At 34.0% G+C, this 20,217-nt stretch overlaps 1 protein-coding gene and 1 non-coding gene across 2 annotated transcripts in view; one reads left to right on the forward strand and one right to left on the reverse strand.

The window, feature by feature from the left end:
• USH2A (usherin) overlaps nucleotides 1-20,217 on the forward strand; it is a 901,466-nt gene that overhangs the window by 99,452 nt on the left and 781,797 nt on the right. The window contains exons 6-8 of the mRNA XM_081491700.1: nucleotides 68-252; nucleotides 706-927; nucleotides 2,055-2,148. Of these exons, the coding sequence (XP_081347826.1) occupies nucleotides 68-252; nucleotides 706-927; nucleotides 2,055-2,148 (501 nt within the window). The remainder of the gene's footprint in view (nucleotides 1-67; nucleotides 253-705; nucleotides 928-2,054; nucleotides 2,149-20,217) is intronic.
• On the reverse strand, nucleotides 12,346-12,418 carry TRNAR-GCG (transfer RNA arginine (anticodon GCG)). Its single transcript has one exon. It is a non-coding gene; the product is annotated as a tRNA-Arg (tRNA).

The raw sequence follows: 20,217 nt of genomic DNA on the forward strand, positions 1-20,217 counted from the left end.
CTGTGGTTTGATTTATACTTATGGGGTCAAACTTAAAACTTCAATGACAATTAGCATTCATTTTCAGGTGTTTTATATTATCATTCAGTTCTCTAGTCCACAACCAACAGCAATAAGGATTCAGAGGAAAAAGGAGAACAGCCTAGATTGGGAGGATTGGCAGTATTTTGCTAGAAATTGCAGCATTTTCAGAATGAAAAACAATGGAGAGTTGGAAAATTCTGATTCTGTCAACTGTCTTCAACTTCCCAAGTATGAATATTTTTTAAATTATTATCTTTGAATGCATTTAGGAGTTAATTTGAATAGACTAATGTGCAGTAGTAACCTACATGCAAGCTAGCTAAGCTGGTAGAGACTTCTTGAGGAAGATTTTTCTAAGACTATTCCTTAAACTGAGTTTTAAACAATGTTTAAAATTCCTGTAAGACTTTATAGAGTATTTCTTGCTTACAGTCTCACTTGTGCTTTAAAACTGATTTTCAGATTATCTTCCAAGTTATATATATTAATAGGATTTTTATTATGTCCTCAGGGAAATGTTTTACTATATTTTCTGGGATGCTCTCATATTGCTTGTATATGAAATATACAAAATGTTTGTTTCCCAAAATGAAGAATTTAAGCTATTACTAATACTGTGTTATAATGTCTGCTTTGTCAAAAATATGAATAGCTTTTCATGATTTCAAATTTCATCAACAGTTTTACTCCATATTCCTGTGGTAATGTCACCTTTAGCATCCTAACACCTGGACCAAATCATCGTCCTGGATACAATAATTTCTATAATACCCCATCTCTTCAAGAGTTTGTTAAGGCCACACAAGTACGACTTCATTTCCATGGACAGTACCATACAACTGAGACTCCTGTCAGCCCCAGACACAGATACTATGGAGTCAATGAAATCACCATCACTGGAAGGTAGTGTTCATGACCAAGGGTTTGAGTGTGCTTTTCATGATGAATCTTGTTTCCAACAAATTTTTGTCATACTCATTTAAAAATACATTAGCCTTTTAGAGCAAACCAGATTCCAGTCTCCATGTATTGAAATTGTTTCCTATTCTAAGATTTTGGGGGGAGATTTGTATGTGAGTCTTTGCTGTACATAATATCACATTGTTAGGAAATCAATTTTCAAAAGCTGTTGGGTTTAGAAGTTATGATATGCTAAATCCAACTTAGAAAAGAATTGCCAAATATTTTGCCTATTTTTTTCTGGAATATAATTTTCAAGTATTGAAATCAAAGAGTAGAAGCTAGATTTGAAGTTACCACTGTAGTACCAGCTAATTTGTAAGTACTGAGGCTTGATCTCCATAAGTTCACAATTCACAGTTTTATGAGGAATATCTGTTTTCCTATAAAAGAATAAAGGAAAATTCTAGGACACTCTAAGTACTTTATAAATATCTGGCTCTAGTAGAGAACAGAGTTAAACAAATGAATAGTTGGAAAACTACAAGATAGCGTACTCCCTAGTATGGAAATGCTGCATATATAGATTCTACTTAGAACTGGTTTGTGCTAGAAGAATGATATACCCTGTGAATAAAGCACATATTTAAAAGCAGATTGGAATATCAACATATAAGTGTTATTTGTTAAGTCATAGCACAATGAAAAAATAGCTGTTAAATTTTCACCATCTAATTTTGAAGAACAAGACAAATTGAAATGTGTTAACTTTATTCTTCAGTTTATTCTGAACTTTGTAGTCTCAATTGCGTTTTCAGAAGTTTCAGTAAATGCCTTTTCATGACAGGTTTGCCACATGGCTAATATTGGTATAAACAACTCAGAATGAGTTTGAAAATCAACTTCACAAATGGTGTGGTTTGGATATTGATGAAAATCCTTCCAATACTTCAGTGTTAATTAAAACTGTTATGAATATTATCCATATAATTAAAGAGGAACTGAATTTTATGTTTGTTAATAAACTTGCCTCTTGTTAAATTCATATAGTGGATACATACATAGATCTTTAAATATATTCATAGTTGAGTTGGTGTTTCTAAGGAGTTGTCTGATGCTCATGTCCACAGATGTCAGTGCTATGGTCATGCCAGTCACTGTGACACAACAAGCCAGCCCTATAGATGCCTCTGCTCTCAGGAAAGTTTCACTGAAGGACTTCATGTGAGTTCTCTGTTTATGCATGGGAATCTCAAAAAAGTGGGTGGGATGTTGAATATAAATCCTTTAAACTTGATTTGGTCTAACTTCTCCTTATGAGTAAAAGTAAATTGATATGAATTTAACTGTTACATTTTCATAGAGAAAAATGAAAGCTATGAATCAAATTGAAAACTTTATTTAAAAATACTCTGTGGGACAAATAACAACTAATACTAAACCCAGAGGTTTTCTTTTTCCTTTTTTTCCTGTTTCATCAGTATTATCCTATTTTATAAAACAACTTTTAAGGCATATAAATAGATGGAACTAAGAAAAGGATCAGATTACTACACCTAAAGTGTACATTTATGCAAAGGTATATAAAGAGATCTTTATGTGATTGCATCAATCAAGTTTTAATTTATTGTGGATATCAGGAATTTTGAAATAGTTAATTTGAAAATCTATAGTAAAATCACTTAGAAGTTACATTGCTTTAGTTTGTCTCTAATCATCAGGGTAAGTTTCATACTTGAAGTGGAAATTTAGCTTCATCTTTAGGAATAAGAAGTAAATGAAAAACAATCTAAGAGAGATTTGTTAGAAATAAATATTCAGCATAAACATCAGTAACAAATGATATGAAAGAGGGTTACAGCAGCAGAAACAAGGTTACAGCAGAAATAAAAGTAAAGAGTATGGCATCTTCAATAAACGGTGTTTGAAAATAAAGTTACCTACATGATGACATGTATAAAAATCTAGGTGCTTAAAGAATTAAATGTAAAAACAACTGTAAATTTATGAAAATAAAGATTAGAACAATATTTCTAAATTTCAGGTGGGGTCTATATAAGCAAAACATATGAAATACAAAAGAAAGAAGCATATCAGGAGTCATTAAAAAAAATGCTGACATTCTGTCATACAAGTATTCTTTATAAGTGAGGGCTTCTCTGGTGGCTCAGATGGTAAAGAAGCCGCCTGCAATGCGGGAGACCTGGGTTTGATCTCTGGGTTAGGAAGATCCCCTGAAGGAGGGCATGGCAGCCCACTCTAGTATTCTTGCCTAGGGAATCCCCATGGACAGAGGAGTCTGGCCAGCTACAGTCCAGGGGGTCGCAAAGAGTCAGACATGACTAAGCGACTAAGCACAACAGTGATAAGAAATGGGGCTGATTTAACATATTTAACAGATAAAGATTTGAGATCCCTCTAAAAAGGAAACACACACTATTCTACCTACAACTACAGATCACACTTCTGACACCAGATATATGGTGCTTTTCCAACACCAATCAATTCAGCTCTCTCTGGATACCAACTGGGTGTCCTACAATTTAATTCAGTTCTGACACTAACTGGAATTAGCACAGACCTCATGGGTTTAGAGCTTAGTCCCAGAAGACATCACTCACTTTAGATGCCAACTGCAAGTAGTGCGTCCCCAGGTTAACTGTCTGACTTAGCTGCAAATTAGGAGTTCCCCTAATGCACTCCTTGGGCTTTATAATTTGCTAGAAAAGCTCACAAAACTCAAGTAAATAGTTTACTTATTAGATGACCATTTATTATAAAAGGATGCAACTCAAGCAAGCCCAGATGGAAGGGATGCACAGAGAAGGTCAGGAGGAAGGGGAACAGAGTTTCCATGCCTTCTCTGAGCATGCCACCCTCCCAGCTCCTCTATGTGTTTAACAGTCTGCAGGCTCTCAGAACCTTTTCAGTTAGAATTTTTATGGATATTTCATTACACATGATTGATTTAATCATTGGCCATTGAACTTGACCTTGAGCCTTTCTCACTTCCCTGGAGATCTAGAGGTGAGGCGGAAAGTTCCATCCCTCTGACCACTTGGTTGTCTTCCCTGGCACCAGCCCGTATCCTTAAGGTGTTTCCAAAAATCATCTCATTAAAATAGACTCAGGTGGAAAGGGATTTGTTAGGAATACAAAAAATATATTTTTTACCTTTTTGTTCTGGAACTATTTTAGGAACTGGGAATAGAAACCAAGTTTATAACAAAATATGCCCCTATCACTCTTACCAGTTAGGAAATTACAAGAGTTTTAGGAGCTGTGTGCCAGAGACCAAAAATATGTATTTTATTATGTCACAATCCCTAATACACAAAGAACGCTTGAAGAATACTAAGGAAAATAACTAATAATATTTGTCGTTCAGTCTCTCAGTCATGTCCGAATCTTTGCAACCCTATGGACTGCAGCACGCCAGGCTTCCCTGTCCTTCACTATCTCCCAGAGTTTGCTCAAACTCAAGTCTATTGAGTCAGTGATGCTATCTAAACATCCCACCCTCTGCTGCCCTCTTCTCCTGCTCTCAGTCTTTCCCAGCATCAGGGTCTTTTCCAATGAGATGATTCGTTTAAACAGGTGGCCAAAGTATTGAAGCTTCAACTTCAGCATTAGTCCTTCCAATGAATATTCAGGGTTGATTTCCATTAGGATTGACTGGTTTGATATCCTTACTGTCGAAGGTAATAATAATAAGGGGCTAATATACTAACAAGCAATTCATAAAGAAGACAATTTTTAACAAATGCATAAAAGTTTATCAACTTGAGTTTTAATTAGGAAAGTACAGATTATAATAAAATTTTGTTTTTAGCCTATCAGATTAGCAACAAATTTCAAAACTGATGACATTTAGATTTGCGAGAATATGAATTTTTAATATAACATTGGTGGAACTCCCAGCTGGTACAGAATTTTTGGAGGATTATATGGCCATGTGTATATTAAGTTAAGGGGCTTCCCTGGTGGTTCAGGCAGCAAAGAATCTGCCTGCAGTGCAGGAGACCTAGGTTCAATCCCTGGTCGAGAAGATCCCCTATAGAAGGGAAGGGCTACCCACTCCTTTATTCTTGCCTAGGAAATCCCATGGACAGAAGAGCCTGGTGGGCCACAGTTCATGAGGTCACAAAGAGTCGGACATGACTGAGCGATTAACACATTCATACATATTAAATTTAAGTTGTAAATACAATGGTTACTTTATGTAGCTGTCATTCTAAAAAGCAGTTCTTCATTGACACGAGTATGGAATGGTTATATTTGTATCTTTTGTTACATAAATATGAGATTATACATTAATGTATTTTAGCTTTTAAAATAGCAGCACTGTCTCTTGACTCTTATATGACTTGCATGCTTTCCTGCCTTCTAGATCATCCCCTGACTGGTGTTTTGTTAGTCACTTCACTTCTCTGTGTAGTTTGTTTTAGAATTTCGTGGAATATCTTGTTTTAAAAACCATCTATAAAGGATTTGACAGACTCCATTTTTGTCTTCTGATATTCTTAATCTAATTTGTTTTCGACTACACCGTTTGTGTGTATAGTTCAACGGCAAGAATATTTTCTGAGATGCAGCATTCCTCTGGCACATTTAGAATGTCTTGCTAATCTTCTGTTTCAGTTTAGGGTCTTTGATTTGATTACAGCCACCTATCTTTCTTTGTGCTCAAACCAAAACTTCCACATTCTAATTCAGATGTCCGTTTGAACTTATTCTCCAGATCGTGGATTTATATTGCTGATTTTTTTATTTATACATTTAGTCTTTGCCACTAGTTAATCGATTTGAAAGAAAGAATCTTCTATATTTTTCAGATATCTAACACTGGAATCTTTGAGTGTGATTGTATTAGTATATCATGAAAAAATCTTTAAACATTGATTTTAATGTTTATATGGCTTACCATATTGTCACAAAAGGAAATTATTTGAATTAACTTCATTGATTCACTCTTTATTCAGCTGTAATTGTGTATTTAAATTTTGGGCAATTTGATTTGCTCTTGATATTAAGGTGACATTTATACTGTTTGTCTTAGTGTTGTGTCCTTTTGATCATTTAAAATAGACACTTCTTTTTTTGTAGTCAGTGATTTCTTTTATAACCTTGCTCCTCCTCCCCAAGTCCACTAATAACCCAATTAAAAAATGCTCTGGGATGAATTGAGTAGGACACTTTAATCTGAATAGGTCTAGTAAATGAAAACTGAGGACTGCCTAATACTTTCATTTGATCCATTGTTTTTTGAACTTCTCTTGCTTTATTTTGGCTAGTTAGTTCCTCTCCCCTTTTCTCATCCCCATCTCCCTTCCTATTCATGCCCCATCCCATATTTTTCCCTTTTCCCTCTCTAAATGCTCACAGTTCAGTGATTGATATCTTATGATTCTTGGATGATTTCATGCTTCCTCTTAAAAATAGAGCCATTAAATGAGTCAAGGCTTATGATTGGTTTCAGAAGTCAAGTTGGGATTTTCAGACTTGGTCTCAGGTGGTGACTGTTGAATTATGAACTGGTGAAATAATTAACTATAATTTATGTTGAGAATGTGTTTTAATGCTTCTTATTTAGACATTAAGTGCCATTTGAAAACAAAAGTTTAAAAGTTGACTTTTCTGTTATATTCCTTCTTGTAGTATTTTGATAATTCATGAATTGTACCATAAATAAAAAAGCAACAAATATCATTCATTCCCCTCCCAAATGCAACTGAAGGGAAAAAGTCAATAAACTGTTAAGCTGAATGATTTCTCAGTCCTATGATATTTTCAATAGTGTGCTGAAATGAAAAATGCTTTTATAAAGTATTCATAGCATGACCTTTTCTTTTGTTATCATTCTAGATATTTTAATACATGTGGGACTTATATCTGAAAAAGTTACCCTACAATAATTTGAAAATATACTTATTCAAGTGTTTTTCACATTGTTCCAGGTTTTAAATAACAAGTTTTAATATAAGCCATTCATATCCTATTGGAAACAATGTTCTCCTTAAAGATCTGGACATAATCCAAAAGGAGTGTCTTCAATTTCACAGTATTATGCTAGCCATTAATAATATTACTCAATATACAGGATTTTGTGACTTATATTACAGCCATTTGGCAAACAGATGAAAATGTAAGCCTTGAGAATATGCCAGTTCTTGGCAATTGTCAGTCCTATGAGAAAGTGTTTTTAGCAGAAGTGAAAATGAATGAAATTGGGGGAATGGAATTGTGAAATCAGAAGCATGTTCATATATATAGTCATTCTAGAGAATTTTCTGTAAAATATTCTTTGCTTATAAAGTTGATGTTACAAACTGGTGGTCCTCATGTGGGAACAATGTTCAGTGTTTTAATTTCCAAGAACACTGCCCCTGTTCCCCATGGTAACAGTTGGCTAGCTCATGGTAGCAATTAGCCTCTCTAGAGCATTATCACTCTTCACTTGCCACTGTATTTACCACTATCCTTAGCTTTATATCTTGGTGACCTCCTTCATGTTAACTATCTGGTAATTTTTTTGCTTTTTGTTGTGTATGTGTGTGTGTTTGAGGGGTGTGTGTGTTTATATAAGGCTAACTCTAGCAAATAATTCCTGAAGTCAGGACATCAGCTTCAATATCTGGAGGTAAAGCAGCACTGATTACAGTCTTTCTGTAAATCCTAATGTCAGCCTGAGTCCAGAGTGGGAGGGGTGGATGACCGTTGCCCCAGTGGCAGATATTTTTACCCATTACTTTTCCTTTAATCTTCACAAAAGCAGTTTTTGTGCTTTCCTGCTATCGATACCAAAGGCAGGCCTTTGTGGAATATGTTCCTGATAAAGACTAGGAGATCAATGGTCAGAAAAAAAAAAAGAATACAAATATTTCTTGTTCTCCTTACCAAATCTGACTCATAGGAACATCTTGTTTTTTCTTTATAGAGTGACTTTCTTCAAGTATGATTTGCATACAACAGAATATACCCATTTAAAAATGTATAGTTTGAGTTTTGGCAAATGTATAGCCTTGTTGTGATAACCACCCTGATCAAAGTATAGAACCTTTTCCTCTCTGCAAGCTCTCTTTTGTGCTCCTTTGTAGTCAGTGTCTCCCTGCCAACCTTGTTTGAAGAAACCACCATTTTGTCATTGTAGATTAATTTGTCTGTTTCAAAATTTCATAGCAAGGAGTTATTCAATACATATTATTTTGGTACATAGACTTCTAAATCCCACCCCATCCCGACTCCTTTTTACTTTCTAGATCATTTCCTAACTAGTCATATTATTAGCTTTATCGTAAAAAAGTACTTCTGGTCCACCTGCTCAGGAAGTCCATTATAAATTTCAAAAATATGTGTTAAGTTCACTGGTGCAGAATGCAACCTAGGAATTTGAAGCTTGTGTATGAAACTAACTAGTGTATGTCAGATAACATGGTGGCATAGCTACAATATAGCCATTACTTCTTTTCTCCTCCTATCTGGAACTTTATTTACCTGTTCTAAGAGTTCAAGTATTGATAGAATCTAGCTTTAAGAAAAGTGTTACCAGTTGAAACTTGCACCCTTAGAATTTTTCATTTTCTTTTAATAGCCGTGTTCACCTTTCAAGGGCTCTGGTCCAAGAATGATGCAATGATCAGTGCCTCTGCCAAGCACTGGCACTTTGTTGGCTGCTTAACTATTCTTTCATCATTTTGTGACATCATTATCTGCAAGGGTGGCCAAGCATTCATGGAGCAATTTATTAGTAACCATGAATACTCCTTTATTCTTTGGCTCTGATTTGTGACCCTTTTATAACATTCATCTTGGATTTATGAATTAACTAAGATCAAACTATCAGTATGCATTTTGTTAGTATTATAAATAGCAGAGCCAGCTTAAAACATTTTATATAATAACCATTCAACAATTTGAATGGTGCCATCGTCACACTCTACATTGATTTTTATGTAAATGAGTATTTCCTGTTATTTTAGAGAGTATGTTCCTTTATGGAACTGAAGTCCAGAAGTATGAGTCATCATGACTAACTTCTGTCATATTTTTATTACACATTGAGCTTTACTACTTATGTTTTCTATTTGCTCACAGAAATTTTTTACTCTAAATGTATTTCATTTTATATTATAGTTTTGTAACACTACGAATTCATTTTCATGTAACTAGCATTCAGGCAGTTTATATTATAGAATCTACATTAGATGTTCACTTCATGAGTCGAAGTCAAGAATTTCATTTCCTATCTGAAACATGGACAATATTATTAATCTTTGAAAAACACTTATTATTGTTTCCCTGAGATAGGTATGTACATAAACACCTTGAAAATGTAAGTTTAAAACATGAAAAAGAGGTTAGGAGCAAGGGGATAGATTAAGACAGCTTTATAGAATAGAGATGATGAGCATATAAAAATGAAGACATATGGTATTTAAAGGGGTAGGGTAAAGAATTGGCAAAAGTTGAGTAATTACATGATCCTTCTGAATCCTAAATAGGCTATGAACAATACACTGATAATATATAGTGATTCTGATGATTACCAAAGACCAATAGTAAATTCGAAAAAGTAGCCAGAGAAAAAGATAAATTATTTATGGGTATGAATGTATAAGAAATTGAAACTTTAGATATCTCAATCCACAATAGAAGCCAAAAGACAGTGGAATAGTACCTTGAAGTGCAAATATAAAGTGACCAACAAATGTAGAATTGTATTTGTAGTTAAACTATCACTTAAACACAAGGGAGAAAACTACAATATATGTCTGACAAAAATTTATCAACTTTACCACTGGTGTAGATTCACTAAGAGAATTTTTAAGGATATATTTTATATAGAAATATAATTATTTCAGGAAAAAGGCCTGATAGGAAAAAAGGAACTGTGAGCAAGTAAACTAGCCAATATATAAAAGCTAGGTTAAGTAATAATCTTGTTTAATAATAATATATTAAATAATAAATGTAAACTCAATAATAATATTATATGTGGTAGACTTTATAAAATAGCAAGATACTGTTAAAATGGACATTAAAAATATAATTAAGGAGAAGGAAAATATCCAACTCCATCCCCCTCTAGTCATCCTGCTGCACCTAACAGTTCAGATTGAAGGACTGTCACATATTTACTGAAAGACAGACCTAATTATAGGGCCATAGAACACTTCTCCGACCCCATATCTTACCACCACATTCACTCAAAGCCTTCTTTTCTGGAGTTTCTTCAATCCAATCCATCATTATGTTTTTTAAAAATTAGCATACTAAAAGGCAAAAATGCAGTTTAAAGAGACAGAGCAAACATCAGATCCAGATTCAAATATAGTAGAAATGTTGGAATTACCAGGTTGTGAATTTAAAGCAACTATGATTAATATGCTACAGCTTCTAATGGGAAAATTATATGCAATAATAAATGGGTAATGTAAGCAGAAAGATCTTAAAAAAAACAATGTTAGAGATCAAAAACACTGCAATAGAAATGAAGAATATCTTTGATGGATTCATTAGTAGATTGGGCAAGGCTGATGAAAGAATCTCTGAATTTGAGGATGTGTGAATAGAAACTTCCAAAACCAAAAATCAAAGAGGAAGAAAAGAGTAAAAAAAGGAAGAATATCCAAGAACTTTGAGAAAATTACAAAACACATAATATATGCATAATGGAAATATCAGAAAGAGAAAAAAGTGGGAAAAGAAGAAATATTTGAAGTATTAATGATTGGGAATTTCCTACATTAAAGTCAGATAGCAACCCACAAATCCAGGAAGCCTGAAAATAGCAAGCAAAATAAATTCAAAAAATTGACACCCTGACATATCATAGTCCAGTCTCGCATTGCAGGCAGAGTCTTTACCATCTGAGCCACTAGGGAAGCCCCATATATAGTCAAACTACAGGAAATCAAAGATAAAGAAGAAAAGCCTGAAAAGAAACTACAAAGAAAAAAACCCATCTAACCTACAGAGGAACAAAGATAAGAATTACTTCTGACATCTCAGATACCAGTAAGCAAGAAAAATTAAATATTTCAAGTGTTGAGAGACACAACACACCAACCTAGAATTCTCTAACCTGAAAAATTAATCCTTCAAAAGTTAGGGAAAAATGAAAACTTTCTGAAACAAAATTGAGGGAATTTGTTATCAGTAGACTTGTTTACAAGAAATGTTGAAAGTTCATTAGAGAGAAGGAAAGCTATATAAGTCAGAAGCTTGGATCTATATAAATAAATGAGATGACTTAGAGAAGAAAAAAGTGGCAGTAAAATAAAAACATTTTTTATTTTGATTGATCTAAAAGATAATTTGATCAAAATAATAGCATAATATGCTCATGTATTAGCAACAAGGAATTGAAGAGAGGGCCTAGGAGTGTTATTTTATTTTAAGATATTTATCCTACCCATGAAGTGGTATAGTGTTATATGAAAGTGGACTTACAATAGTTGTAAATATTGTAAATTAGTTGTAAATGTATATTACAAACTCTAAGGACCTCGATTCTTTTTAAAAAGTAAAAAATAATTGATATGCTGAGAAAAGACAAAATGGAATCACATAAAATGTACAATCAAGACAACAAAAGCAGAAAGAATGAAAGATAAAAATAGAATCAAAGAGTGAAAGTAATAGAAAACAGTAACAGATACAATAGATATTACTCCAAATATGTCAGTAATTACTTTAAACATTAATGGCCTAAATATCAATTAAAAGGGTTTGGCAGAGAAGATCAAAAACATGACAAAACTATGTGTTGTCTTTAGGAAATCCATGTCAAATATAAAGACACATATATATTAAAAGTAAGAGTAAAGATTTATATGTTAACACTAATCGAGTAAACACTGAAATGTTAACTTTAGGGCACAGTTAAGAGAAAGGGAAATTATCAGTGATAAAATGAGGTATTACATAATGGTAAAAGGGTCAATTGTGAGGAGACATAACAATCCTTAATATATATGTGCCTAACAACAAAGCATCAAAATATATAAGGCAAAAATGGATAGAACTGGTAAAAGAAATAGATGAAGTTACTATCATAGTTAGATAGTGTCAGAAATGGACAGATCCAGTAGGCAGGAAATCAGGAAGGAAATAGTTGAATTAAACACTTTCAATCAACTGGATTTAATTGAACTTTAATTTGTAGATTACTTTATCCAACAATTGGGGCATACATGTTCTTCTCAAGCCCACCGGAAATATTCATTAGATTAACCACATTCCGGGCCACAAAATTACATCTTAACAAACTTAAATCATGCAATGTGGGTGCTTAGGTCACCTGTTTCAAATTTGGGAGGATATTTTACCCCATGAACTGTAGCCTGTAGGCTACCCTGTCCATGGGATTTCTCCAGTCTAGATACTGGAGTGGGTTGCCATTTCCTTCTTCAGGGGATCTTCCTTGGCCCAGGGATTGAACCTAGGTCTCCTGCATCGCAGGCAGGTTCTTTACCAACTGAGCCACCAGGGAAGCTCATAGTATATATTGGAGTACACATGGGGCTTCCCTGATATCTCAGCTGGTAAAGAATCTGCCTGCAATGCAGGAAACCCTGGTTCGATTCCTGGGTCTGGAAGATCACCTGGAGAAAGGATAAGCTACCTACCCACTCCAGTATTCTTGGGCTTCTTTGCTGGCTCAGGGGGTAAAGAATCTGCCTGCAATGCAGGAAACTTGGGTTCAACCCCTGAGTTGAGAAGATCCCCTGGAGGAGGGCATGGCAATATACCTCAGTAGTCTTCTGTCCATGGAGAATCCCCAAGGACAGAGAAGCCTGGCGGACTACAGTCCATGGGGTTCCAAAGAGTCAGACGAGACTGAGCGACTAAGCACAGCACAGGCTTGAATACAGTTTAACATGATACTGATGCTAAGGTTGTGAGATATATACCTAAAACACAAGCACACACAAAGTTTGAAAATGTAAGAAAACTCACTTAAACTATATTCATATTAGATAAAATAGACTTTAAAAATTTATTAGAGATAAAACATTCATTACATATAATGGATAAAAAATACATTTCTAAATTTATATACATCTTATAGATTCAAAAGTATAGAGCAAATTTTGACAGAACTGGAAGGTGAAATTGACAAATCTGCCATCAGTATAGATGACTTTAATTGGTCAAACAGCCAGTCCAAACACAAATAGGAAAACCTTAGTAACTAAGTATTGAACTAATTTGAAGCCTGAGCTAATAGGCTCCTGTATCCAGCTGTGAAAAATACACCTTCTTGTCAAGATCACATAGAAAATTTATAAACATTGATCTTGTATTAATCAATAAAGATGGCTTCAACATATTATATAGAATTTTTAATCAGAACACATTGTAGGCATTAAGTACATAGTTCTCAGTGAATGAATGCATTTACTCATTTCATTATTATATAAATTCATCAAGAAAAATAGAATAAGAAAACATTGCCAACTAAAATTATGAATCTTTCATTAATCCAATAAAATTGTATTGGGTACTCATCTACTGAGAAGTAGGTTTATATCTCTGAACAAACCACAATTCTTGAAGAGTTTCTTTACATTCTCTTAAATTGGTGGTGGGAATAGAAGAGTCAACAGCAATATAAAGCTAAATATATAGCATGCTAAGTTTTTATCTGAGGGCACATATCTTTATTTTGAATTCTGTCAATAGAAGTGAGGAGGCCAGGAAACAAAGTCAAAAAAGGACAGTACAAATAAAGAAAACTTATAGATCATTCTCACTAGTAAACATAAGCCTAAAAATTTTAAAATAATAACAGACAAAATCTAGCTATTTATAAAAACAATAACTTATAGTAGCCAAATCAAGTTTCTCCCACAAATGCAAGTGAAACTTGGTATTAAAAATTAATATAATTTACTACATTAACCTATGAAGGGAGGAAAAACATGCTCATTTGAATATATTTGGAGAAAACCATTGATAACAGTATCCATCTAGATTAATATTTTCAGCATAGTTGAAGCAGACTCCCATAATTTGATAAAAAAAAAAACCCCACAGATTTCTTTAAACAACAGTACACATAATGGTGGTTCACTTTAGGTCAGGATTCATGTTGAGGTTTGACAGAAAACAACAAAATTCTGTAAAGCAATTATTCTTCAGCTAAAAAATAAATAAATTAAAAAAAAAGATTGTCTGTTATTCAACATATTTTTGAAGGATCTAGCCAGCTCAGAATGATAAGAAAAAGAAATAATCACTTAAAGTATTGGAAAGAAAATTCCAACAGACACATGAAAGATGTTCAACATGGCTAATCACTACAAAAATACAAATCAAAACTACATAAGAGGTATCACCTCACACCAGTCAAAATGGCCATCATCAAAAAAGCCTGCAAATAACAAGTGCTGGAGAGGTTATGGAGAAAAAGCTACCACTGTTAGTGGGGATGTAAATTGGTACAGCCACTATGGAGAAGAGTCTGGAGGTTCTTTAAAAATACTTGAGTTATCATAGGATCCTACAAATCCTACTTCTGGGCATATATACAGGGAAAACAATTCAAAAAGATAAAGACATCTCAGTATTCATAGCAGCACAATTTACTATAGCCAAGATATGGAAGCAACCTAAATGTCCGTTGACAAATGAATGGATAAGTAAGATGTGCTATGTATATACAATGGAATATTGCTCAACCATAAGAAGGAATGAAATAATGCTATTTAGAGCAACATGGATGGACCTAGATATTATCATGTTAAGTAAGTCAGAGGAAGACAAATATCATGTGAGATCACATATGTGAAATCTAAAAATGTGAAACAAGTCAACTTATTTACAAAACGGAAATGGACTTACAGACATAGGCAATAAAATTATGGTTACCAAAGTGGATAGTGGGGGTAGGGGAGTAAATTAGGAATTCATGGTTACACACTCCTATACATAAAGTAGATAACCAACAAGGATCTACTGTATAGCATAGGGAGTTATGATCAATATCTTATAATAATGTATAATGAAAAGTAACCTGAAAAAAATATATGTGTGTGTGTATAACCCACTCCAGTATTCTTGCCTAGAGAATTCCATAGACAGAGGATCATGGCAGGCTACAGTCCATGGGGTTGCAAAGAGTTGGACATGACTGAGTGACTAACGGTACACTATTACTACTATATACACATATATACCTATGTAACCGAATCACTTTGCTGTATACCTGAAATTCACACAATATTGTAAATTAACTGTAATTCAATAAAAATATTTATTTATTTATTAAATAAAAAGAAATAATTGAACTGTCAGGGTCTGAAGAGAAGATTATTTGGTCATAAAATGCAAGAAAATCTACAAATTTTTAAATATTAATGAGTTCAGTCTGGTGCAAACAGCTGACTCGTTGGAAGAGTCCCTGTTGCTGGGAAAGATTGATGGCAGAAAGAGAAGAGGTCATGAGAGGATTAGATGGCTGGAGAACATCACCGATGCAATGGACATGAACTTGGGCAAACTTTGGGAGATGGTGAGGGAGAGGGAGGCCTGGTGTGCTGCAGTCCATGGGGTTGCAAAGGGTCAGACATGACTGGGTGACCGAACAGAAAAGAATCCTAGAAATAGTGTAGACTCATGAAAATCAATTCCCTTTTATATAACAAAAAGCAAATGGGAAGCTTAATTTAAACAGGGATACTAATTATAGTAATATCCAAAGGAAAATCTACCAAGTTATATATATGCTGGAAACATTATTGAAAAAAATTTATAAGATTTAAATTAATAGAGAACTACAACATGCTCGTGTAGAGAAAGATTCCATATCAGAAACATGTCAGTTCTCCCCAGTTATAAATTCTAATCTAATTCTAATAATATTGGAGCAGTTTTTTTTTTCTATGACTTGACAAACTTATTCTAATATATAGATTATTAGAGAAGTAAAATAGTGGAAATAAATTTGGGGAATATAGTAAGTGGAAGGGTCTTGCCTTTCCTAATATCATCTATTTATGAAGATAAACATTTTTCCCTTGGGAAATATAGGATGTCTTTATGACTTCTGGACACTTGAAGCACAAACTAATAAAAGAGTAAATTGGTAAATGTGGCTATGTAAAAATCAGAAACTTCTAATCATCAAAGCTACCTTTTTAAGAAAAACTACAGACTAGCCAATGATATTGGGCAACACAATGAATGTAACAAAGGAAACTTTTAAATCATACAAACTAATTGAAAAATATACCAACATAATGAACAGATAACTCAAAGAAGGAGCTTCCCTGATGGCTCAGTAGTAAAGAATCTGTCTGCCAATGCAGGAGATGTGGGTTTGACCCCTGAGTCAGGAAGATCCTCTGGGGAAGAAAATGGCAACCCACTCCGGTATTCTTGCCTGGTAAATCCCATGAATAGAGGAGCCTGGTGGGCTACAGTCCATGGGGTTGCAAAGAGTTGAACACAACTTAGCGAGCACAACAACAATTCACAGAAAACACCAGAAATGGCAACTTAAGTGGTCAAATACATGTGAAAAGATCTGAACTTTTACTAGTAAGCAGTGAAATAACCAAAACTATGAGACAGTATTTTATACCCATGAGTTTGGTAAAGGTTAAAAAATCTGAAAGTTTCAGATACTGACAAGGATGTGAGTTAGGTACTGAGGATGTATAAGCCACTGATGGGAAGGTTGCCACCACTGTGACAAAACAATTTGCCAGTATTTAAATGAAATACAGCAATGAGTATGAATGAATGTAGCTATTGCATCAACATTATTAGATTTCTCAAACAAGTGCAAAAAGCTTGTTTTAGTAAAATACAGTATACCATTTATGTAATATTTATAACCATAGAAAAGAATACTATGTTAAAAGTAATAAAATAAAGTATAAGTATCAACAAATACTTGTGAATGAGCATTACTAAATTCAGATATTACTGGTAAGGTGGGAGGTACATGGCATTTTATTTTGTTTTTGTCAGGTGGCGAATAAGGAGCACAATTTGCTATTTTATTTATAAATTTTTCATGGCTTTATTTCAGCAAAATTTTCCTAAAATATAACGATTTATTAATCTATTAAGAACATATTACCTGTGTTAAGTATTCATGCTATTGGTAAAGACAGTGGAGGTGACTTTTCATCATGGAATAATCATTATAAAATTAATAATTACTCTGTATGTTTACTGTTCTAATGTGAAGTTTCATTATTTGCTCTCTTCATTTAAGAAATATTTTTGAAATATCTTCTATATGAAGAGTGTTAGGCTAGAGTATAACCATAACATCTTGATTACAGATGCAAGTATTTGAAAATATTGAAGGACTTTCATTTATGAAATTCAAAGAAGATTCCCTGGTAGACACTAATTACTATAATAAATGGAGATGACTTTAATACAACAAATGATTGAGGCTGACAATTTGTAATTAACAAATAATATAAATATCATTGACATTTTAAATCTTAAAAGGGAAAATTAAATGGGGCTATATGAATAAAAGGATTTTTAATTTATTAATCTAATACTCATGTCTAACACTAGGTAAAATTTGTAATATAAAATGGCTATATATCCAAATAGTAACTCAAATACATTTTTATGCCCACTCATTAAACTAAAGGACAGAAATAATGGATTATGCTTCTTAATCTAGAGAATCCATGTTTATATTATATTATTTGAAACAGTTGCATGTAAAGAACATTTTAATAGAATCCATTTCTTTTTCATTGTTTCTTTACAAAATATGCAGTTTATACTATACAAATGTGTTCTCTACTCCAGGTCATATTTTCTGACAGATCAATAGGTTTAAGTTATTATATTAAGTAGTGGAATTGCTTTGGCTTAGCCACTGCCCACAAACTTGAACAAATCTTTAAATATTCCTTCTGGATTCGGAGGGGAACTTACATTTATTGTGAGTCTTTTCTCTTTAGTGCTCTGGAAAAGTCAAACAATAAATAAAGGAAGAGGGGAAAAAACAGCTCAAGGGAAAAATCAAATATCAAATACCATCAGTATTCAAAAGTAATGAATAAGATTCCAGGGTCCATCACTCAAGTGCTTCTTTTTCATTCGACAAACAGACATAGCTGGATGGTGAAAGAAAGTGAAAGTGTTAGTCTCTCAGTTGTATCCAACTCTGTGACCCCATGGACTGTAGCCAGCCAGGCTTCTCTGTCCATGTGATTTTCCAGGCAAGAATACTGGAGTGGGTTGCCATTCCCTCCAGGGGATCATCCCAACCCAGGAATCAAACCTGGATCTCCTGCATTGCAGAGATTATTTACAGTCTGAGCCACCAGGGAATCCCACTCCAGCATACTTGCCTGGAGAATTCTATGGACAGTTAGATGGTATATATTCACAAATCACAGGGTCAGGAGCCCTGTACTTAAAAGTACATAGACTATCAGTTATAGATATACAGAGATGATGTGTAGGACTGAATCGATTGTCTGAATAATTCTGCCTACATCGTTTTTGCAAGTGTAGATTTTGTTTCACATGTTACTAAAATTTGTTTTATTGGATGGTTTTCTAATCCTCCATTCTCCTTTGCCTAAAGTGGTACAGACAAGGTACAGGAAAGGCATTGCATGAATTAAGAAAGTTTCTAAAAGTAGCCACCACATATTAATGGTTGAATTGATAGAAAGGCTATGTATATTAAATATTCACAATCATTGTATCACCACCAATATCTGATAAGTATTGTCCAATAGTATTGATAGTTGTTCAATTTATGCTATTAATTTCAGCACCTAGAAAGCAGGTAAGTACAATTTTTCCGTGGAATCCTTAATTACATGAGAATTTCTAACTAGGGGAAAGATAATTACTGAGAAATAAATATATCATTAAAGGATAAATACATGAACATTTCTGTCTTCTCAATGGTGATGTGTGGTAATTGTTTTAAATTTGCTAGTTAAGATTACATAGTAATTCATAGGTAAAACTCTTCAGGTAAAATATTACATTTATCTTTAAGCCTTTTATGTTACTATTTAATTAAATACTGCAGATACTAAGATACCATCCTGCAGCATGTTATAAATATAAGCAAGCTATTAGGTCATTCACCCATACATTCATGCATTTATCAAACGTGTATTGATCACTTACTGTGTGCAAAGCATTCAGCCAGTTTCTGTCTGGATTCTTTCTGCAGCTGGAAGTATTATCTGTGCTTCTACAACCCCTAACCCAATATATCATGATAAATAACTAACAAGTTTGTGTAACAATATCTTTGTGATTAGAGCATTAGAGATACCCAGCGAAAATTCTATTGAGGGAAAAAAAAGGAGTTACATGACTACACTGAAGTTTTTGTGTTCATTGTTTATAATGATGACGTCTCTATCTAGTAGACAAAAGAAATTATACTGAAATTGCATCATTTGAATTACAATTCCCACTATATCTGAAAGAAAGTGGAAGCTGTGAATAGAGCCTGAGGACAATTATTATTATCAGAGATTTAGACTCTAAAAATTTCCAACACACTGGTTTGGCTTTTAGTGATGAGAAAGGAGCAATTCATAGAGTTTCCAAAGATCTTTAATTCATTTAGGCTATTTGGGAATAGTTTTAACAAATGAATTCTTTTAGCTCAGTCAGTGTGTGTTTAGCTCAGTGAGAGTGTGTGTATTAGTCGCTCAGTCATGTCCAACTTTTTGCGACCCCATGGAAAAGTGAGGAGTTTATATCTCTCACTTTGGAACAGATTCCTTCCTTTCCAGGGGCTGCCTGCATACCTATAAATTTTCTGGTTGAGGATGGGGTGATGGCTACTTTGGGTTTCCAGGGCTCAGTTCAGTTCAGTTCAGTCACTCAGTCATGTCTGGCTCTTTGCAACCTCATGGACTGCAGCACACCAGGCTTCTCTATCCATCACCAGCTCCTGGAGCTTGTTCAAACTCATGTCCATTGACTTGGTGATGCCATTCAACCATCTCATTCTCTGTCATCCCCTTCTCCTCCTGCCTTTAATCTTTCCCAGCATCAGGGTCTTTTCCAATGAGTCAGTACTTCACATCAGGTGGCCTAAGTATTGGAGTTTCAGCTTCAGCATCGATCCTTCCAATGAATATTCAGGACTGATTTCCCTTTGGATGGACTGGTTTGATCTCCTTGCAGGCCAAGGAACTCTCAAGAGTCTTCTCCAACACCACAGTTCAGAAGCATCAATTCTTCAGCACTCAGCTTTCTTCATAGTCCAACTCTTACATCCATACATGATTACTGGAAAAAACGTAGCTTTGACTAGATGGACAT

This window comes from Giraffa tippelskirchi, chromosome 5 (genome assembly GCF_054371585.1).
Source record: "Giraffa tippelskirchi isolate mGirTip1 chromosome 5, T2T-mGirTip1v1.2.pri, whole genome shotgun sequence".
NCBI classification, from domain to species: domain Eukaryota; kingdom Metazoa; phylum Chordata; class Mammalia; order Artiodactyla; family Giraffidae; genus Giraffa; species Giraffa tippelskirchi.